Below are 23,570 nucleotides of genomic sequence, written 5' to 3' on the forward strand. Positions count from 1 at the left end.
GGACTTCTGAGAGCACTGTTCACCTCCATGTGATGTCAGCCTCTCTTTAATATAAACACACAGAAACACTGGAGAAATGAGCTCCATCAGTAGTAATGGGTATGGATAGAGGCACACGCACTGGAGAAAAGCTACATTCAGGATGCAATGTCACAACACCACAACTCTCTGTGTGGTCACTAATGGAGCAGCAATCCTCTGTGCGATGCCATAACCAGCTGTCAGTAAAATGAGTATTATTGTGGCTCTGTTTCAATTAAAATGCTTTTTTTCATGTGACTGAAGATGTTGTTGAGGAAACAGTACTTCTGTTATTTAGCTGCTTAGCAACAAAATAATGAAATTCCTATTTTCTAAAAAGAGTAGTCTGCAGGACAATATTGTTCGCTGTACAAACCAATGATACATACCATATTGTTATTGACTGTATGTTTTGTTTTATCCCATGTGTAACTCTGTGTTGTTTTTAAATCGCACTACTTTGCTTTATCTTGGCCAGGTCGCAGTTGTAAATGAGAACTTGTTCTCAACTGGCTTACCTGGTTAAATAAGGTGAAATAAAAACATTAAATAGAAATATACACACACGACTTGTTGCTTTATCAGTGTATCTTAATCAGTAGGTATCATTTCCCTGATCCACTTGTCTATGCATGGGTGATAATCCGTTATCATATCTCATGTATTATGTACAGACCCTGGCCGTGACCCTACACTCACATGGTGTCTCAGGGGGAGTTGGGATATGCAGGACACACAATAGGACAAATGCTGTACCAAGAAGTGCCCTTCTTTGCAAGCCATTGGAAAACCTCACTGGTCTTTGTGGTTGAATCTGTGTTTGCAATTCACTGTTCGATTGAGGGACCTTATAGATAATTGTGTGGGGTACAGAGATGGGTAAGTCATTTAACAATCATGTTAAACACTATTAATGCACACAGAGTGAGTCCATGCAAGTTATTATGTGACTTTTTAAGCACATTTTTACTCCTGAACTTATTTAGGCTTGCCATAACAAAAAAGGTTGAATACGTATTGACTCAAGGCATTTCAGCTTTTCATTAATTTGTAAAAATGTCTAAAAACATAATGACAATATGTGGTATTGTGTGTAGGCCAGTGACACAAAATCTCAATTTAATCAATTTTAAATACAGGCTGTAACACAAAATGTGGAAAAAGTCCAGGGGTGTGAATACTTTCTGAAGACACTGTTATAACACTACAGAGCACAATGACCAATGAGTGAGCCCTGGGTCTAGGCACCAATCAGCATCCCTCAACACCTTTAGACAGGACACTGGTCCATAAGAGAGTTCAGGGTCACAGCTATGGAAAAACCCACTCACGTTGCCTTTGAGGGGAAATAAAATGGAGGAACGTGGGCGAGTTTCAGCTGTAAAACTGTCGGTCACAATAGCCAGGGTTAAGAGGTGCTGAAACACATGCTGGTGGAAACAGGCGAACACACACATAGGCAAACACACACACCTAGGATAGATAACCTTTCCTGCTACCAAACGTCCACACCTGACAAACAAACAGCACCTGGCAGAGAGAGAGAGAGAGAGAGAGAGAGAGAGAGAGAGAGAGAGAGAGAGAGAGAGAGAGAGGCAGGAATGGATGGCTAGAGAGAGAGAGAGAGAGAAAGCCAGAGAGAGAGAAAGCCAGAGAGAGAGAAAGCCAGAGAGAGAGAGTACATCCAGCGCCTGAACAGATGAAGGGGAGGAAAGAGAGTGTCCTGTTGTTATGTCTTTGTAGTGGCCAGAGTGGCTGTATCAGTTCTGACATCAAAGCTCCAGGCAGAGGGAGGGATGGACAGACAGCAGAGAGAGGCCTGGAAGCCATATGAATGAACAGGGAGAGGTGAAAAGAGGAGGAAGAGAGACTTCAAAACAGATCTGGAAAGAGAGAGGAGGAGTCGAGAGTAAAAGAGAGCGTTTTGACGATTGATGCACTTAAAACGGACACTACTGAAGAAAAGGAGAGTGTATTATACACATTACACACATTATACACTGTTGACCAACAACAGTCAAAATATTGTATTTACGTAATACAGCTATAACACTCTTAAAACAATGTTCTTTCTACATTCTGGTGTTTGTTTATTTCTGTCTTCATCCCAAATGTTATCAATTTGAACATCTGGACATTTTGTTTTTTTCTACTCTAAGTGATTTTGTGTCCGTTTCACGAAAAGACACTAGAGTTATAGAAAGGGATAACTTAGGGATAAGAGAACACAACGTAGCCTGAACCCTTGCTGAACTAACACAAACCCTTCAATGAGCTGTGTGTGTGTGACGGTGAGTGTGATAAAAGCCAGAGAAAACATTGATGCTGTAGTGATTGTGGAGAGAGCTACATTTACATTTTAGTCATTTAGCAGACTCTCTTATCCAGAGCGACTTACAGTAGTGAGTGCATACATTTTCATACTGGTCCCGTGGGAATCGAACCCACAACGCTGGCGTTGCAAGCGCCTTGCTCTACCAACTGAGCTATATAGGACTACGGGACTAGATGGAAGTAGACCGACTCCCTCTCTGGCTCCTACCCCAGGGACAGGCCACCCTAGAGGGGATTAAATCGTGCTCATCTTCCCTGGGCTGGGTAAAGCCCCAGATTACCCACTGGTCAGCATCCCTTCTAGGTCTGCCAGTCTGGCTCTGGTACTCCAACCACAGATAGAACCAGGGATGAGTGTGTGTACACTGTATGTCCCTGTCGGATGGTCACACAATGTTTGTGTGCGCGCATCTGGACTGGATGATGGCAGAGCACTTTGTTAAAGTTTTGTGCGTGTGTGTGTGTGTGTGCATTCTCCATACAATGTGCGTAGGTACTACGTAGTCTCACTGTAAAAGGCCATCTCCCCACTGACCCAGTTTGACAAGAAAGACATGGATTCAGAAAAGAGAGAGAGAATGATAGGGATAACCTTTGATAGGAAGACAAGAGGCAAGGCACCCTCACTCTCTACAACTGTACACGTTTAGATCCAACCCTTAATCCTACAGCTCTCACAGGCTTACCACTAGACTGGTTCTACTGGACCGTCTCCTAACACACACACACACACACACACACACTAGGATTTAATCCTTACATCAAAAGAAAAGAAGGGGGAAACCGGCTTTCCGTTGACTTTAAGTCTTACAATACAGTACAGCGTCATGGTTCAGCCATCCTACGTCAGCATGAAATCAATTTCCGATGAGACAGATTAGGAGGTTCTTCCCGTTAGGAACAGTAAATGTTACATAACAAAGTCAGAATATTAGCATGGAAGTAAGAGAAAAAGTCATTGGGGTCACTTTTCCCTTTTACCAGTGGTGACGGTTGGGTTTCTTTTCCACATTGTGACCTATTGTACACACAAAGGCGCGCGCACACACACCTCTTTCTAACTCCACGTCTCCTGGCCACACTTCACTCCATGCTGCCATCTCTACCGGACAAAAGCCAGTCAGGACGTTATGAGAATCCACAAACTCTTTCCCACCAAAGACAGCCAATGGAAGCAGCCAGACGGGTTCTAAAATGCAACCAAGGTCCAATGACAGAATGGAGGGAGCAGCAGAGCCATGGCTCTGGGGGGCAGTGGGAGAAAGAGTCAGTGTGGGCATCTCACGCTACCTCAGACCCCCCAGGGTGGGTGAGAGAGGGATCCAGGCCATATCAGGGCACAGAGGGTGAGAGAGGGATCCAGGCCATGCCAGGGCACAGAGGGTGAGAGAGGGACCCAGGCTATGCCAGGGCACAGAGGGGTGAGAGAGGGATCCATGCCATGCCAGGGCACAGAGGGGTGAGAGAGGGACCCAGGCCATGCCAGGGCACAGAAGGTGAGAGAGAAGAATAACAGTTATGTTACCTCGTTCTCCACTGCTGTAGGTCAACAGGAGGAGAGAAGGAGCCCCTTAACCCTAGTTCTGGTCCGTGTGTGTGTGTGTGTCGTTGGAAGCAACATGTGAAACCAGTTGAAAAGGTGGGTGTACAGGACTAAAAAAACATGGCTGACAACATGAACAACAAATTAGAGCCACATCAGTGTTCCTCCTTACTATGTTATAAACATTACTTTAGAGACACTTTGATCTCAATCTATGAAAAACACTTTAGCTATCATCATTACCATGAGGCAGGTATGGGTACTATAGCTATCATCATTACCATGAGGCAGGTATGGGTACAATAGCTATCATCATTACCATGAGGCAGGTATGGGTACTATAGCTATCATCATTACCATGAGGCAGGTATGGGTACTATAGCTATCATCATTACCATGAGGCAGGTATGGGTACTATAGCTATCATCATTACCATGAGGCAGGTATGGGTACTATAGCTATCATCATTACCATGAGGCAGGTATGGGTACTATAGCTATCATCATTACCATGAGGCAGGTATGGGTACTATAGCTATCATCATTACCATGAGGCAGGTATGGGTACTATAGCTATCATCATTACCATGAGGCAGGTATGGGTACTATAGCTATCATCATTACCATGAGGCAGGTATGGGTACTATAGCTATCATCATTACCATGAGGCAGGTATGGGTACTATAGCTATCATCATTACCATGAGGCAGGTATGGGTACTATAGCTATCATCATTACCATGAGGCAGGTATGGGTACTATAGCTATCATCATTACCATGAGGCAGGTATGGGTACTATAGCTATCATCATTACCATGAGGCAGGTATGGGTACTATAGCTATCATCATTACCATGAGGCAGGTATGGGTACTATAGCTATCATCATTACCATGAGGCAGGTATGGGTACTATAGCTATCATCATTACCATGAGGCAGGTATGGGTACTATAGCTATCATCATTACCATGAGGCAGGTATGGGTACTATAGCTATCATCATTACCATGAGGCAGGTATGGGTACTATAGCTATCATCATTACCATGAGGCAGGTATGGGTACTATAGCTATCATCATTACCATGAGGCAGGTATGGGTACTATAGCTATCATCATTACCATGAGGCAGGTATGGGTACTATAGCTATTATCATTACCATGAGGCAGGTATGGGTACTATAGCTATCATCATTACCATGAGGCAGGTATGGGTACTATAGCTATCATCATTACCATGAGGCAGGTATGGGTACTATAGCTATCATCATTACCATGAGGCAGGTATGGGTACTATAGCTATCATCATTACCATGAGGCAGGTATGGGTACTATAGCTATCATCATTACCATGAGGCAGGTATGGGTACTATAGCTATCATCATTACCATGAGGCAGGTATGGGTACTATAGCTATCATCATTACCATGAGGCAGGTATGGGTACTATAGCTATCATCATTACCATGAGGCAGGTATGGGTACTATAGCTATCATCATTACCATGAGGCAGGTATGGGTACTATAGCTATCATCATTACCATGAGGCAGGTATGGGTACTATAGCTATCATCATTACCATGAGGCAGGTATGGGTACTATAGCTATCATCATTACCATGAGGCAGGTATGGGTACTATAGCTATCATCATTACCATGAGGCAGGTATGGGTACTATAGCTATCATCATTACCATGAGGCAGGTATGGGTACTATAGCTATCATCATTACCATGAGGCAGGTATGGGTACTATAGCTATCATCATTACCATGAGGCAGGTATGGGTACTATAGCTATCATCATTACCATGAGGCAGGTATGGGTACTATAGGCCATGGTGTGCACACAGTAGACGCAGTACAGTAGCTGTCTAAACTTAGACTCTGAACCAGACTGATCCCAGACCTGCCGTCATGTCCTTCAGTAATAGAGTGATTCCATGACAAGTATCAGACACACACAAAGGTCCTTGAGAAGCACCCAGGCAGACACACACACTCCACATGATAGCGTGTGAGAGATGAGAGGCGAACGAGCAAAGACATACACATCTATAAATATCAGAGAGGGATAAGGGGAGGAATGTGACCACTTTGGTGTGTGGATAGTGGTCATCAGCAGACATCTGAATATATGTGTCCGTCTAGGCAGTCTTGTAGTGTGTGTGTGTGTGTGTGTCCTAAGCTATCCGAAAAGGGAGGCCATACACTCCAATTAACCTTCAATACTGTTTGACCCACTTTCCACATTAAAATAACCCACACAACTCCCTACTCAAAGACAAAACCCTCTATATTTGGCACAGCCGTTTCTAACAAATGACAGAAATTGGCTTATTATATGGTAGACTTAAAGGAGCTAGATGTAGAATTTTTGCATTGTAATTTCAAAAAATATCCATAATATAGCTGCAGTAATAGTATAATTATATTTTTTCACAAACAAAATTATTTTGGACCAACACAAAATCGCATTCTAAAAATGCTGACTTTCTATTTGACAACAAAAGCCAGACCAGCTTCTGTTGTCAAGATGGGAAAACTGCACCCTCCCTCTCGTACATCGGCGTCACTAAAAGGCATGGTCATCTCCTACTCGAAGACAACGAACAATGGCAGACTGGCGCAAGCGGCCAATGTAGACATCGCTCTGTCATTTCCTGGTTGCTAAAATTCTAAACACTTACTTAATTTCAGTTTATGTGAGAAAACAAGCACTGAATAGTTGTGTTGTTGATCTAGCTAGATGCATGAGGAGATTGAATGGGAAAGACAGGCACTATTTAATTCCATCTAATTACATAGTGCCAATTTCAGCATAGCTCAAATGGTAATACCAAGTTCATTAAGCAATAATCAGATGCTTTTATCTTTACCCAACTTGGGCCTATAGTTAACACATCATTGAGTATAGCCCATGTGGGAATTAAACCAACAACTCTGGTATTGATAGCATCCTGCTCCATGCCTACTGAGCCATCAGAAGCAACAGAAGTTGTTATTGTGTTGGATGAGGTTCAGACGTGGCAGTGACCTGTTTGTGAGGGCTGAGGTGCTAACAGGGCTAAACAACTAGGCTTTGCTTAACCTAACTCTTTATTCACTCAGGTGTTTCCCTCCAGAAAAAGACAGAGAGAGAGAGAGAGAGGGAGAGAGAGACAGATAGAGTGAGAGCGACAGATAGAGAGAGAGCGACAGATAGAGAGAGAGCGAAAGATAGAGAGAGAGCGACAGATAGAGAGAGAGCGACAGATAGAGAGAGAGAGAGAGAGACAGATAGAGAGAGAGAGACAGATAGAGAGAGACAGATAGAGAGAGAGAGAGAGAGAGACAGATAGAGAGAGAGAGAGAGAGAGACAGATAGAGAGAGAGAGAGACAGATAGACAGATAGATAGAGAGAGACAGATAGATAGAGAGACAGATAGATAGATAGATAGATAGAGAGAGAGAGAGAGAGAGACCACTGACCATGCCACTACAATGAACTCTGACACTCAGACAAACTCAGGAGCATGTGCGCACGCACATACAAACACACATGCCCTTCCCAAATGTCAAGCCCCAAGCAGCTAGGGGCCCCTCTTGTTGCTATTCTCTTGCCCCTGGTGAGTAACGTGATCCATTCCCATGCAGAGATTATGTATACCGACCCACACCCAGAGTAGGGTATGGTATTGGCTAGCTTTAGCATAGCAACAGTGGCTTTGTCTCTGTACAAAATAATTATCGTAGCACTAAATGACTCTAGACTTGCCTAGTCAGAGCACAGACTAAACTCAACTTTACTCAGTCGAATATTTCAATAACTGTAGTAATATAATAATAATAATAATTGTCATAACGAGCTTATTTTAATATATGATCAAAGTGTATGTGGGGGGGTAATAGAACCTAAGGCAGTCATTTAAAGCATGCCAGAGCTTCTCTTGGACACTAAAGCTCCACTATGTAACCACATTCCAGACTTCTCTCTCACACCTTGTCTAAAGCTTCCTGCCTAAACTAGAAAAGACCTGCACTGGATTCACTAACCAATTAGCTGGGCTTAAACAACACCACCACAGGTAAACTGATGTAGGGCCAGGTGTTTTCCCATTAGGAGCGGTAGGTAGCTTAGACTAGACTAGTGTTTCCCAACTCCAGTCCTCCAGTACTCCCAACAGCACACATTTTTGTTGTAGCCCTGGACAAACTCACCTGATTCACTGGAGGACTGGAGCTGGGAAACACTGGACTAAAGGATGGAAAGGGAGAGGCTGGCCAGCAACTGGAGGGTTGCTGAACCCGGTTGGAATCCCAGGTTCTATGGGGAAATCTGTTGGGGATTGAGCTGCTAACCGGGGACTATAAGCATCCACCCTGGGAGAATGAGGGTGGGTAATAACTATAGGCCTAAGCCTCCACCCTGGGAGAATGAGGTTGGGTAATAACTATAGGCCTAAGCCTCCACCCTGGGAGAATGAGGTTGGGTAATAACTATAGGCCTAAGCCTCCACCCTGGGAGAATGAGGTTGGGTAATAACTATAGGCCTAAGCCTCCACCCTGGGAGAATGAGGGTGGGTAATAACTATAGGCCTAAGCCTCCACCCTGGGAGAATGAGGTTGGGTAATAACTATAGGCCTAAGCCTCCACCCCGGGAGAATGAGGTTGGGTAATAACAGTTTGGGCTATGTGGTGGTATTTAGTATCATGTGGTATCTGGTTTATTAAAACTGTCTCTCTGGTGTATTGCCTTAACCAGTGGGTAGAGTATCTGGTATCACAGGCTGTGTAAAGAGTTAATAAAGTGGGGTATCTGATATCAGAGGGTTAATTAAGTGGGCTTTCTGACAACAAGTTGAATCTGGTCTTTGGTGTTAGGGAGTAAAAATGTTATATGTCAAGTAGTAGACATTATATACCAGCTGGAGCACTTGCCTTTCAGTATCATTATGATGACTGATTCCATTGAGTTCAGCATATAACCTACTGTATGTTACTCATCATACATACTCTATAAACTGTGTCTAACTCGTGTGTGTTACACTGGGGTGGAGGAGACAGCAGAGAATTTTGAGGAGAAGAAGTAGGCTACAGTCTGAGTCTACAACTGTTGGTGAATAAGTCCTCCTCAATGGGAGGTGGTCATGGTGTCTGGTGTTTTAGTTGATGAAGTCAGACAAAGAAAAGACTGTTAAACTGTACTTCCTCTTGACTAAGTTTTACACTGGAGGAAATTGAATTAGGATTCACCCAGGATTTTGACATGGGATGTAGATTCAAACATAAAGAGGTGTGTGTGTGTGGTGTGTAAATGCAGGCCAAAGCCAGGAGGAAATTCATCAACCTGACAACTAATGTTTTCTGAAATGGTCAACTCTGTGTTTCCCAACAAGCTACTGAAGAAATGTAAATTAATCTAAATATTTGCCTTTTGCTTAAATCATCTAAATACAAATACACAACAGGAATACAGTTCCCTGGCAGATTCTAAACATTGACACACTACTAGTAGGCAGGTACTATCAGGTAGTTTGCTGTGGTAAAAAGTTAAGTGTTATAGCAGTTTGCTTACTCAGTGGATTTCCTCCATATCAATGCAGCAGGATGACAAGTATATTTGCCTGGCTGGCTGGCTGGCTGGCTGGCACAAGGAAGCAAAACAACCAAAACATGCCAAAGTCAAAGACAAGCATCAGCACGAAAAAGTACGAAAATGTATGCACTCACTCAGTACCTTAAGTCGCTCTGGATAAGAGCATATGCTATAAATAAATAAATCGAAGATACAATTGAGTCAGCTTCAACATAAGTCCCTACCCTCAAAATAAGATAGTGTGTGGATTGTGGAGGGACAACAATTAGGCTATCAAACAGGGAATTGATTTCACGTTCATCTTTGAGGACTGGAGACAGAAGCATTCGGCTTGTGAGAAGGTTGGTCGTTGGCGCGCCCGCTCCGAGGTCCAAATGTCGCTTTGAAGCTTACTTTGAAGCCCCCTAGCCACAGGCGCCCCAGCTCGCGCAGATGGTCAGTGCATTGCTGGAAATCGATCACATTTGACAGGACTCACGCCCGTAGAATAACCGTATTAGCATAACTTCAAACCTAACTCAAACACACGCCATGTGTTTAATCGACAGTGGCACGCCCTCCTCTTGTTTTTACCAATACTATGTGACAATCTGTTATTCATTCATTCAAATATGAAAAACCCCGTTAGCTATCCTCAAGTAGCTTACTGCATTATAAGAGTTTAAAGTAACATATCTTTTCTCATGATTAAATAAAATAATACTAATAGTCTCGTATTAATGGCTGCATCATTTTATGTTACAAAACTATCATTATGATGCTGTACACAGCATATTGGATACACTTATTACTTTTTAACAGTATGCCTAGGCTACTGTATACAAGAACTGCCCAATGATTTATAAACATCATTGGGACTGACTGGGTAGTCTAAAAAAAGCTGCTTCAACAATATTTAGTGTCGAATGCAAGATAACCAAAAACAATATTAGGATCACACTTACGGATTTTGATTTTCTTGTGATCGAACTTGATGACAGCATTGTGTAAAGTTTCTAGGCGCACTTGAATCCTGCAGGATCTTTGAAATACCATTCCAGCCTCCATCTCAATCCCCAGAAATATGTCGCTTGCATTTCGTGATAGGTCGGAAAGTTGGTGAAGTATGTTTATCATTGTATGAGAGCAAACCTCATCCAACGCTGTAAATAAAACAGGCTTCCGAAGTTTGCGTCCATCCACCACTATGAAAGCCCCATCTTCTTCACCCAAAGTTTTGCCATCCCTCCCGGGCAACCGAGACACATGCCGCGGCTCCACGATTCTTTGGTGGAACGGCATTTTTTGACGAACTCCAGGGAAGACAAAACAACAAAAACTACGGTCACAAGGTTTCTACATTAAACCCCAAGAAACTGATTCAATGCTGCTATTGTTTGTGAAGCTACATGATCCTTACATCCCGCCATATTTTTCAAAGATACGAAATTCTGCTGTATGGAGACGTTGCTCCCAAAGTCTATTCAAATCCAACGAGATCCAGCAGAGGAAAGTAGGGGGAAAGTACGAGTAAAACTCGGAAAACTACTCCCACCTGTGGTAACTGGAACTGGAGTCTGCTTTCTGTATCTGCGAAACGGGGAAGAAACGTTTACCTGCCTCCCCCTGCTGCCGAGCTTAGGCAGGATGGAAAATCCGGACTGGATCCCTGTACAATGTGAAGTACAATGTGTGTCCAACAGCATTTATTTTCCACGGAAATGTGCATTTGGTTTTTGCCAGTTACAATTATGAAGGTGAAGATAGACATTGGACACTAGAAACATTCTAAACATTCTCTGAACATTGTTTCACTCACATACTGTATGTCCAGGGCTATTGTAGGCAACATTCCTGCCATTGCACACTCTGGTTCCCTGGAAGGCTGGACCCTAAACTCACGTCCAACAATAATTCCAAGGCTATTGTTGATAAGAGTCATTCAGATGTGTCTGAGTCCACAGAAGAAGTAAAAACTCTAGGCTGAATTTAGACAGGCAGCCCATTTCTGATTTTTTTCCACTAACTGGTCTTTAAACCAATCACATCAGATCTTTTCACATCAGCTCTTTTTCAGAGCAGATCTGATTGGTCAAAAGACCAATTAGTGAAAAAAATATCAAAATTGGGCTTCCCGAGTAAACGCAGCCTAAACTGAGCAGCGCAATGTCCAGTTGGCAGTTGGCAATCATTTCTATCACTCTCTAAACATGAGTTGTGTCCACCTCATCCGCCCCCTTGTGGTTTCAAGTGAACATAACAGCATAGTGAACCATCTTATTTTTGACTGGCAGTGTGGTAGATCAAGTTGCCATACTTGTTCATGGCATGTTGCGGAATGTCTACTATAATTCTAAATCAACCAACAAACAATGTTCAATGCTGTGTCTTCAACATCAACATAACCAATTGTGCAAAAGTTGCCAACCCAACAAGACAGGATTTCACAGGAGGCTTACTCTGCACTTCTCTTTCCTGGTGACATTTCTATCTCTATGGCAATTTCCTATTTGAATATGGAAAGGATGTCTGAATGGTTCTAATGTTAGTCACTTCCCCTCCTGTATCCTCCCTACAGTAAAGAGGTTTAGCTGGAAAACAGAATGTGGATGACGCATCTGTCACCGGAGCAGAAACATGCTTCAAGGCCAAACCCAATGAGCGCCATAAAATACCAATGAACTGTGTGACAATTACACAACTCCAGTGGCCTCACTTATAACCATTGCGTAAATTTAACACAAAATATCTGCTGTGCATTTCTGAAAAGACTGCGCAGTCACAAAAATACCCATGTTCCCCGTTATAAATCAGACCTGTCTTAAAACTGTGCGCGTGTGAACGAGCATTATAACTCTGCCTGAAAAACGCCGATCATTCACCTTTTATGGTGACAATAACGCCCTTATTTGCTGTATACTTTGGAAGTATTGGAATTAGGCCAAGACAGTATCTAAAGAATGGCGAACTTGATCAAATATCTGTGGAGGTGTTGACATAATGTTTTCTTTTGCAGTGACATTTGCAGTATCTGACAGTTTCTGAAAGACAAAAACAATTGCAGATTGTTGTGGACCTGTAAACAGATCGATTGAATGCAATGTTTTACATTAACTGTTTCCCGAACCTAAATATGCTGCACTGCCGACGAATTCTGAAACATAGAGCAAAAACGTGAAATTATAATAGCCTATCTAATAGGCCCAATGAAATGAGAGGTGTGCATGGTAATGTGTTGTATGGCTGGTTACAACCCAGGAATACAGTAGGTAAGGAAAAGGTGAGGAATTTATTCTCCAAAAGGTTAGGATATACAGTCGTGGCAAAAAAATATTGCCACCCTTGCACTCTTTTCAAGTAACTCACAAATTGTCCCTAAAAATAAGTTGAAATTGACCAAAGTATTTGGTCTCCAAAATTCTTTATTTCACTGTTAATATTACAGAACCTTTGTTTTTGATTCAGAACTTAATATATCAATTTAAAATCAGAAAATAAACAGAAATGGCATTGACAAAATTATTAACACCCTAGACTTAATATTTGGTAGCAGTCTTTGGTCAAAATAACTGCAATCAAGCGCTTCCTATAGCCATCGATTAGCTTTCTGCACCTCTTTACTGGCAGTTTGGCCCACTCCTCTTGTGCAAACTGCTCCAGTTCTCCCAGATTTGAAGGGTGCCTTCTCCCAACTGCCGTTTTCAGATCTCTCCACAAGTTTTCAATGGGATTTGGATCTGGACTCATTGCTGGCCACTTCAGAACAGTCCAGCGTTTTGTCTTGAACCATTCCTGGGTGCTTTTTGAAATGTGTTTAGGGTCATTGTCCTGCTGAAAGACCCATGATCTTTCGATGGAGAACCAGCTTTCCGACACTAGGTCCAACATTGCGCTCCAAAAAGCCTTAATATTCTCCTGATTTCATGATGCCATGCACAATTTCAAGGCACCCAGTGGCAGAGGAAGCAAAGCAAACCCAAAACATCACTGAACCTCCTCCATGTTTGACTGTAGGGAGGGTGTTATTTTCTATGAAGGCTTCATTTTGTTTTCTGTAAACATTGAGATGGTGTGCTTTACCAAAAAGCTCTAATTTGGTCTCATCTGTCCACAGGACATTCTCCCAGAAGGATTTTGGCCTGTTCAGGTGTGTTTTGGCAAATTGCAGTCAGGCTTTCTCATGTCTCTCTCTCAGCAGTGGGGTCCTCCTGGGTCTCCTACCATATAACCCCCTTTCATTGAGTTGGCGACGGATGGTGCGAGTTGAAACTGTCGTACCTTCTGTCTGAAGGTCAGTTTGAATCGGTGTGGCAGTTGATCGAGGTGATTTCTCCACCATTCAAACAATCCTTCGCTGCAATCTTCCATCAAGTTCTCTTGTGGCCACGTCCAGGGAGGTTGGATACAGTGGCATTGGCCTTAAACTTCTTGATAACATTACGTAAAGTGGAAACTGGAACATCAAGGTCTCTGGTGATGGACTTGTAGCCTTGAGATGGTCCATGCTTGGCTACAATCTTGTGTCTGACCTCAGATAATTCTCTGGTTTTCTTGTGACACAAAACAGGAGAATGAGTCCCTTTCTCTATTCAAACTGGTTGAATGAGTGATTTTTATATTGCAGGCACCTTCTTGTGGTGAGTTCAATTCCAAAGTAAAGGAGAATCAACTACTTGAAATCTAATTATTTTTAACTACTTCTAGAAGGTGGCAATAATGTTGTCCAGGCCATTTTAGGATGTCTTTGTGGAATAAGCTAACATTTAGTCAGTTATTCCGATTTTTTTGTTTTGTTCAACTGCAAACCAAAGACATACATATGTGGATACCCGAAGATATTTCAATTTCAACCGTTCTGGAAGTAATTGTGCATTATTTGAAAAAAGTGCAAGGGTGCCAATGTTTTCGTCCACGACTACGTATTATGTATATAAATTAAATAATGTCTACGCAAGAAATTTCACATTACATTATTCTGACGTAGCCTACAAACGTGTAAGGAAAAGGTCAACCGTCTGTTCTACCGTTAAACTGCGTATAGAGCAAAAAATAGGCTGCTTGAAATAGCTCATCTATTTGCTACTGTGAGGTGGGTCACTTAAATGAGAGATAGGATACCATTCGTCCCAACTTGTAGGCTATTTCGAGAGTAGCCTATGAAAGCATCACAGTCAGAAAAGGTGAGGAATTTATTCTGCAATGATCATGGAAATTAAATAAATAGGAAATATAGGCCTATACCTATTTCTAATTATTTTAGAATGCAAAGATATCTATTTTTCGCTCTTCTCACTGACGGCAAATGATTGCATGTTATTATATTTAGCTAGGCCTACCTGTTCTTTTGTTATGAATAGGAGTTTCATAGATTCCCCATTTGCAATGCAAGACTTCAACCCCTAGAAACGGTACGCATGCATTGTCTAAAGGGAGGATAAGCACATTCTCACGTCAAGTTTAGTTTTAATAAATGACCATTTTTGCATGAAAACTGGCGCACGCATGTTTTGGGTCATTTTGAGTGTACGCAACGTTTATAAAATGAGGCCCCAGGGTCCAAAGCATTATTCACTGGCTGTAAAATCCCCAATAAACCTTGTAACCATACATTAAAAAAATAATTTACAAGATTACTAAAAAAAACGTATGTAATGACACTGATGGTCTACTACATAACCTTAACTGTAACAAAATGTAGAACACAAATGTAATTTTCTTTCTCCTTTTTTTACATTTACATTGCACATTTTCTTTTTTATAATACATGTGAGAAGAAAGACATTCATGTTATAGAAATGAGCATAAATTTAATCAAGATTAAATATATCCCCAGATTATTCTTCAAACTCATACAGATCAAAAAGAGTCAAAGCAATACAAAAATGGATGAGCATTTTTCCACATTTCATTCAGTCTTTCAGTTTACACTTGAGTTTGACTTTTTTTGGGGAACAATGTACATAATCTCATTCACCATACTACAGTGCATCAGTTCTCAACCCATTGTCTTTTCCCGTCTCTCGAACCCACACTTAAAATCCATTTATATAATTATTTACATACAAGGCTTGAACAATTTGTATCATTAGGCTACCAGTTGGTGAGCAAAAGTACTTTAAACAAATGAACAAAACAACGAGGAACTACAACTAGGAGAGGGAGTTGTGATTAGAATAGAATCAGGCCTACCAATAAGCCAGTTTCTTTCTGACCCCAGTTGATGACACTGTGCAACTCTGCTCGGCACAGTGAACGTTAGTACGTGTTAAAGTAATGTCAGGCATCTTTCATTTGAAAGGAGACTTGGAAATCCATCAGAAACCAAACAATAGTATGATTAATCGAAAACAGTCTTTCAAAAGAAGCACACAACTCATCATCAACAAACCCTGTTGGCTATCCGACTTAAAGTGAAACACAAAGCATGCAGATGTAAGGTAGGTGAAGTCTGACTGAACAATACCAAATAATGCCAACTAAATAAACTACTAAGAGATCATAAAAGTTAAAACACACCTTTGGAGCTCAGTAACTGATTACTCTCAACCAGAGACATGAACGACCAGAGAGCTAGACGTGATCATCAATTTATTAGAGATAGTCCAAAGTCATATTTGAGATGACAAATCTGAATCAATCCATCAAATGAAGACATATATGACAGATATAAATACAGCAAATATTGTGTTTGCCTGTGGATTTCTGAAACGCTATAGAGATGTAACAGTGAAATGACCAAAACAAAGGCAAAAATCTTCTTGAGTTGTTAGCTGTCAGCTCGTATGTATGAGTCAGAAATCACTTGTGACAAACTCAACTCACAGAATGGTCAATAGAGGACAGTGTCCAGTCTCCCTCAGAACAGACATGGAGTGTGTCCCAATACTCTTTACTGGCTTGCTTCCTTGCACCCTTATAGGGAAAGATGGATAGGTTTCCATCCTTATCATTTTAACCTGTCATGTCCTTTGAGACCAGTGGCCATAAAGAAAAGGAAGCATCTAAAGCAGGGGTCCCAATTACATTCAGCCGTGGGCAGATTTTTCCTTGAGCGGATGGTCGGGGGCCAACAGTTATAAATAATTTGTACACTGCAAATTGACTGCAACAATCCAAAACAGATAAAGTATTTGACAAAAACGGAATAATTTCAACCCTTGATTACATAGGGATACGATCACATTTGCCGTTCTATTTATGTATGGGAATACTTAGGAACAGCTTTCCTACATTAAAATCACTGAGCTGATTTCCTGGTGATTTTAGTATGTCTAACACCAGAAATATTTAAACTTAAGGGGCCAAATAAAAAAATCACCTGTGACCTGAATTAGGCCCGCAGGCCGCCTATTGGGTAACACCGATCTAAAGACTCAAGAGACATGTCTCCTGATGCAGGGAGGCCACTGTTTGGAGATGAAATACACAAAAATATTATACAGACACAAAAATGATCCTACTCTACAAGAAAATGGCAAATAATACATATTTATTAAATCCTTTTTAGACATAATCTCACATTTATCAGCATTCCATTTCGAGATGCCCAACTTTACAAGGCCTCCACCATACTTTTCAATGTACATGTCATATCCCCTCTTCCACCCCTATACCCTATCCCCACCTCTCGATTATCCCTCGCTCAGTAGAATAGCGCCCAATACCAAATTGACCCCTAACCCCTTCTCCCGATGCACTTGTGGAGATGTGAAAGGTTTGCATAGATAATAGCGATAGGATAACAGCTCCACCTTGCCCTCTGATAGGCTAGCCGTATTGCTTATGCCTATAATCCAACCCTCTCAGATCCCAGAAGGGTGTAGGTGGTAGGGGCTAGGGGTTCATGTGGATCTGGACGTAGCTCTTTCCGCTGCAGCGTTGCCACTAGAGGAGTGATTGACTGTGTTTTAATGTGTGTTACTCAGTGTTGGTCTAGAAGGGACTCCTGCTATAGTACAAATGCATGGTGCTGTAGTAGTGTGTTTGTGTGCCATTCTGTTTGTCCAATGACTTCTCTCATTGGACAAAACCATGTATGGACTTCATTTCTGTGTTAACCCATAGTGGGCTGGAAACATTTAAACTCCGGTTAAGAAGTGTCTCAGTCAGATAGAAGCACAGCCATAACAATGACATGACAACATAGGCTGTGGGTTAGATGACGTTTGGGCAGTGAACACAGTCATTAAATACAAGAGTCCTAGAGTTGGTCTCTAAGAGAGAGAAGACAGGCGGCGAATACACTACAGTGTTAACTCATTCCCAAACTCCACAGGCTCAGACGAGTTGTATGCAAACACACAAACACACACAGATAGAAGTCCCATCTCAAAACTGAGTCTGACGCATTTGTCGCCCTCTGGTGGTCTAGTCCAGAACCGATCCTCTCACCACCCCCTCCTCACTTCACATACAGACACACACCCTCCCCCCTCCCGTAGTCTGTCTCCAGGCTTATCTGGTGTAGTAGACTCTGTAGTAGACGCTCTTGGACCTCCAGAGAGAGTAGGAGTTGTCAAACTTGAGCAGGTAGACTCCACGGCCGGGATATTGGTGACTGCCGGCGTAGACCTCCTCGTGACAGTCCCGCCGGTACACCGGCACTATCTCATCCACCTGGGGCTTCCCAGCCCCCTTCTTAAGCTTCTCCTCCTCCCTAGGGGGCTCCCCTGAAGATAAGGGGGAACACAGACCATCAGGAGGGCTGTCTGTAGCTACTGGATATTCATCATGACTGAGGTGGCATTCAAGATGTGTGAAAGGACCGTACACATATCAACAATAAGGGGGAACATGCAAAAAGAACATGAGCCCTGACAAACAAGCAGGAATAACTCCATTAAGAAAGTGAGGACTAACTAAATGGTTTTATTAAACTAGGATAGTCATCTCAGTAGAAATGCATCACGGGTCTCACTAAACAACCAGTAACATCCTATTAGAACACAAGCAGCCTATCTAACAGTGCTCCTCCTCCTCACCTTCCTGATCCTCGTCTTCGTCGCTTGACTCGCTGACGTGCACGCTGACCGAGGCGTTGGTGGCATCCGTCCACTCGAAGAGGACTCCGAAGCCGATGTCGTAGTGGTCCGTGGCAAACTCCCAGAAGAGGTAGGAGCCCTCCTCGTGGGTGGGCACGCGCACCGTCACCACCTCGCCACGACCCACCGTGATCACACTATCCACATCCCGTCTGATCTTCTCCTTGAAGTCCTTGATCTGGGGCCGCGTCCACATGGAGGGAGCCGCGATGACCGGGGGAGAGTCTGCTGGACAGAGAGAAGGGAAAGTAGGGGAGGAAGATAGAGGGGCGTGGAAATATAACATGGGCGGATTGGGCACCGTGTACATGCATTTCTCAGGTAGACATTTTCAGAAAAAGACTAATAAAAAATATATATCTGCTTTTGAGTACTTTTAGATAAAACGTCCTTTCTCCATTAGAGTGGCATCTTAAGAAACTAGATGAGGCAGTAATGGCTTTAGGGCAACACTGGCACACTGTCTCCTTGTTCTATCCCGCATGAACAGAGTAGACAGAGATACTCTGCTGTTACAGATGAATTAATTCCATGGCTTGATTCCAAACCAGAAATTGGCCTCCTCTGTCCTTGAGAACTCCCTCCTCAGAGACCTGAAAGAACTGTATCAATGAGAGCACAATGGGCAGTAACTCCTCTTAGCCAATCGGAGGGTTAGGGTGGAGTCATTCACGTATCCCTTACACCTATTCATCTCTTTCTGATCCCCAAGGACAGAGGGTAAGGTATCACATTTACAGGTTGGAATGCAGCTATACCGGTTGGTCTGTGGTGTGTGTGCTATGCAAGGAGAGACACCAGGAAGGCCCAACCACAACTACACCATATATGCAGCTCCTGGATCGGCCTCTATAGCCATCTGAAGACCCACAAATAGAAAACTGCATGGAGGACAATCATACTCGACTCGAGTGATCGCCGACGATACCTGGCCGGTGTGTGTGCACGTGTGTGTTTGTACCTGGCCGATGCGTGCGTGTACCTATGGGCCCATTCTCAGTGACCTCATCAGCAGGCTCGAGGGGTTCTGGCTCTTTGTCTATGCTCTCAGAGTGGGAGTCTGACTGGCCGTTGAGCATGGGGACCTCCTCTCCAGCAGGGGGCACTGCAGCTAAAGTCTCACTGGTGACCTCCAGGGTGGCCTGCACCACCGCATCCTCCTGCTGCTTCTGTAAGGCTGCCTGGAGGGGAGAGATAGGGGGAAGGAGGAGGGTCAATGACTGGGAGGACAACATGACCAAGACATTTCTGTATAATCTCTACATTGTATTCTCTTCATGAAAATAAAGGTAAGCACTGGTTGACATCTCTAATGAGAGACTTAAAGGAGCAACAACTTACTAATCGTTTAGTACTGCTTATTACCTTATATCTGAAACAGATGTGTTGAGATGTGGAGTGCATAGGACATTGTGTTGTGTGTGTGTACCTGTTGCTGAGCCAGCTGAACCTGGTATAGCTGCTGCATGTACTGTTGGTAGTGTTGTTCCTGTAGCTGGCGTATGAGACCCAGCTGCTGCTCAGGGCTCTCTGGGTACTGCTGGGCAGCATACTGCTGGAACTGCACCGCCGTCTGGGCATTCAGCGCTGCCATGATCTGCTGTCTGCAGACAGGGAGGGGGAGGATGGAGGACACCATCAACTCAGCGCCATTCAACAAACACTGGACTACCATAAAAAGCTTCATACACACAGTACATAGAGGTTAAGCTGAAGCTAGATAATCAGACTTATCACATCACACACAGTACTCACTTCTGCTGCTCCACCCGTAGCCTCTCCTCATCCAACTGTCTCCTTTCCTCCTCCTCCCTCTTCAGCCTCTCCTCATCCTCGAGCCTCCGCCTCTCCTCCGCCTGTCTCTGTCGCTCCTGCTCTTCATCCTCCCGGCGCTGTCGTTCCTCCTCCTCCCTCCTGAGGTGAAATGGAAGGAAACAGAGACCAAAACAAGACAAACTTGAGAAAATTCCCTAAATCCTAGGCTAGGGTAGAGTTTACATCATGTTGCTCTCATGGGCAGAAATGTCTGTCTGTTTGTCCTCCTGGCCATCTTACCGTTTCCTCTCCTGCTCCTCCTTCTCTATTTGGTGGGAGGTGACGTAGGGAGCGAATAAATTACAGCATTTGTTCAACAGCTTGACAAACTCCACCATGGCCTCCTCCTTCTCCATGTTACCCAGAGCAGCCCACTCTTTTCTACACAAGGAAGAGAGAGAGATGGTGGCAATGGGACAATGACTTAGGACAAATAACAAGAATAAAACGTTCAGTCCAAGGTTTGCTTACGTGGTCTGCAGTAAGGGGTAAAGAGTTCAACCACTGAGTGTCAACATGGGCCATCAATTGGTGCACATTTACGGAAAAGTTCCACAATCTGTTCCCTCACATTTCCTGTTTACTGGAACACAGCAGCAGTACTAGGGCTGGAGCTGCTGCTGGAGTTCAACGGTCACACACACTGGGGAGGGGTGGGGGTTACCTGCGGTCGTTTCCCAGGACGTCAAAGAAGCCCACCTCTGGAGAGGCGTCGAGGTTGTATGGCCCCAGTAACACCTGCTTGTGGAGGGCCACCAGACGGAGCTTCTCCTCATAGGTGGGGTGGAAGGCCTTGCCATCCTTATCTGAGGACAAACTAATGGTCTAGATTCCATACTGCAATACACTAGCAAGGCAAATATGTCATCTGTTGATCATTTAACCGATTATTCATTGCTAGACACTCAGGCCTATATTGGAAATGGCACTCTATAAAATGGGTCATTAAAAATGAAAGTTATGTTTTGTTTTCCTCGTTCCAGAGAGAATACCTTGTTGCTAGCGAATGATGACTTACATAAATGTCCCTTTTATAGTGTACAGTCAGCGAAGGAGCAACTTAGCCATGTCTGAGCTTGGTCATAGACAGAAGCCTCAATTTAGACTAAATCTAATGAGAAGGGAGAAAAACATGCTCCATTTTAATGCACGCTCCTTACATTGCCAATGCCCTTTGGGAGAAATTAACAATGCATGCAATGCACAGCTTCACTGAAGAATAGGATGAGTCCCGTTTTAGAACCAGTTTGCACAATGCTCAAAATCACCTGGAGGGCTCTCACAATAATCCAGCAGTAAAAATGGATTGGATGTTTGAAACTTAGCGAACACACCCATGTGGGAGAAATAGGCTACTCCTTCAATGTTTCCTTAATCAGCAGCCCTATATATTCTTTATCTTCCCTCTACAGATCTAGGCTGCATTTAATTCCAGAAACGTATCCCCTCCCCTATGCCATTGTTCACTCCACAAGCGTAGATCTGAGATGATTGAGTAGGTGTGTAGGTAAGCAATAGCTCCACCTTGTTTCGGCCACACTGCTTTTAGCTATTCAGTCCTGTCAGAGGAGCAGAGAACCAGGGCAGAATGCATGCATGTGTGCTTTAAAATGTCAAATTATTGTTACTCTATTGAAGGTGTACATCTGAAGTGATGGTGTTGGCATTGGCTCAGACTCATTTCCAAGCTAATCCATTGGCTGTGAAATGTGTGTGTAGTCTGCATTCAATGGCCCATTAAAGGAAACCTAGGCACTTTCTTTTGATGTGGAGCCAACTGCAGTTAATGCATGTGAATTCTGAAGATTGGAAGGCAGTCAACCTACAATTAAGCAGTAAAAGTAACTAAACTGCTTGCAAGCTGTGTGCTTTAGATTATGCCTGAATGACTAGTCTTGTCTGTTTTAGTTCAGTAATCAATATAATAATTCAACATCTCAGAAATGACAGGTGTCAACATGTGTGTATGCTGATCGCAATGTTTATTTTGTATGAGTCATTAGCATTATGTAGTAGAATGACGTCTACAAATCTGTGTCTTGGAGTTGTATGCAATTCTGCCTCCTCGCCCGTAGCTAGAATAGCTGTATTAATGACAGGGTGTGTGTTTGCCACATACCAATCAAACTAGTTAGTTACTGGGTTGTCATTCACTAGAGACCAACTAGTAACGTTAAACTGGCAGTTGGTAGCTACGTGGAGGAACCACATGACCATATCGACACATGACATGTCAAATTAAATGTTGCCTCATCTAATCTGGACTAGACAGAGCTACGCCGTTATTCTTTCGTTGTCTGAATATCAATTCTGTCAACGAGACAACCTGAAAGAACATCCAGCAATCATGTAGATAAAACATTTTATTCGGAGATTCTGATTGATGAAAAAGCTTCAAGTTGCAGTGGCATTTTGACAGCTAGCTAGGCATCATAGTTAAACAAGTGGCTAGCTGGCTAACATTAGCTAGTTAGCTAATGTACCTCACAACAACAAAAAAATGGGTTGAAACAGCTAGCTAGCTACATCATGTATTACCAAAACACGATTTCAATTCCATTACATTGTTATCATTAAATAGGAATAAATATAAAATACCTTTGAAGAATTTCAAGGCTAGCCCGTATAGCTCCAGCAAACCAAAGCCCCATTTCCTCTCTATCGTGGTTTTGGCAGACTCGCCTTCCTCCCCATCGTCCGTGCCTTCGGCGGCGCTCTGGTCCTCGGCCTCCTGCTCCGCGGGCACTGGGTCCGGTTCAACGACTTGCTCCTGCTCGCCCTCTGGATCAGGGCTGAGGGTGAGGCCGTCGATGGAGACTTCGAGCCGGCTAGAACTGCCATTGTTGATGTCGCCGCTCTGAACCTCTGTCGCCATCATGCAGAATATGAGCTGCCTGAAGCGGCCACGTACTTACTTCCGATTTAATTTAGCGGAAGTTCCGGGAGATTCTGGGTCGTCACTAGTTACCACAGCCACAAATGCATAACCCCCGCCCCTTTCTTCAATTTCTCTACTTAAAATATGATTTTAAACCTAACCCTAAAGTTAACCACACTGATAACCTTATGCCTAACCTTAAATTAAGACCAAAAAGCAAATTTTAGTTTTCAGGAGTATTTACGATATAGCCATTTTTACTTTGTGGCTGTGGTAAATAGTGGAAAGAGATTCTCCCTTACGAAAAAATATTGCCGTTAGAGTGCAGTATAACTGCAGTATGCTGCAAATATTGCGTCCAAAATATATATTTTTACTGCAGTTATT

At 43.1% G+C, this 23,570-nt stretch overlaps 2 protein-coding genes across 4 annotated transcripts in view; both read right to left on the bottom strand.

The window, feature by feature from the left end:
* Positions 1–10,941, bottom strand: part of nhsl1b (NHS-like 1b) — a 187,319-nt gene extending 176,378 nt beyond the window's left edge. For both annotated transcript variants that reach the window (XM_045210203.1, XM_045210200.1), the window contains exon 1: positions 10,415–10,941. In XM_045210203.1, coding sequence (XP_045066138.1) covers positions 10,415–10,751 — 337 coding nt within the window. In that variant the 5' untranslated portion in view covers positions 10,752–10,941. The remainder of the gene's footprint in view (positions 1–10,414) is intronic.
* A 4,295-nt stretch (positions 10,942–15,236) lies between these two features.
* On the bottom strand, positions 15,237–23,359 carry LOC121548804 (Golgi resident protein GCP60). Of its 2 annotated transcripts, none has more exons than XM_041860385.2 (8): positions 22,904–23,359; positions 20,970–21,111; positions 20,546–20,686; positions 20,246–20,404; positions 19,920–20,094; positions 19,452–19,671; positions 18,431–18,718; positions 15,237–18,118 (listed from the first exon to the last, which is right to left on the bottom strand). In XM_041860385.2, the coding sequence occupies exons 1-8, from the start codon at positions 23,181–23,183 to the stop codon at positions 17,904–17,906; spliced, it is 1,620 nt and encodes a 539-aa protein (XP_041716319.1). In that variant the 5' UTR covers positions 23,184–23,359; the 3' UTR covers positions 15,237–17,903. The 2 variants fall into 2 exon arrangements, with proteins under 2 accessions (XP_041716319.1, XP_041716320.1); XM_041860386.2 differs by having other exon boundaries at positions 18,431–18,715; positions 22,904–23,316.
* Positions 23,360–23,570: the final 211 nt, after the last annotated feature.

The sequence above is a fragment of the Coregonus clupeaformis genome, chromosome 33 (genome assembly GCF_020615455.1).
Source record: "Coregonus clupeaformis isolate EN_2021a chromosome 33, ASM2061545v1, whole genome shotgun sequence".
Taxonomy (NCBI): domain Eukaryota; kingdom Metazoa; phylum Chordata; class Actinopteri; order Salmoniformes; family Salmonidae; genus Coregonus; species Coregonus clupeaformis.

Coding starts and splice junctions, on each gene's coding strand:
- LOC121548804 (XM_041860385.2), bottom strand. CDS start 23,183: ATGATGGCGACAGAGGTTCAGAGCGGCGACATCAACAATGGCAGTTCT. Junction 20,095..20,245: donor CTACGGGTGGAGCAGCAGAA/GTGAGTACTGTG, acceptor CCCTGTCTGCAG/ACAGCAGATCATGGCAGCGC. Junction 18,119..18,430: donor CGAAGACGAGGATCAGGAAG/GTGAGGAGGAGG, acceptor CCTTATCTTCAG/GGGAGCCCCCTAGGGAGGAG.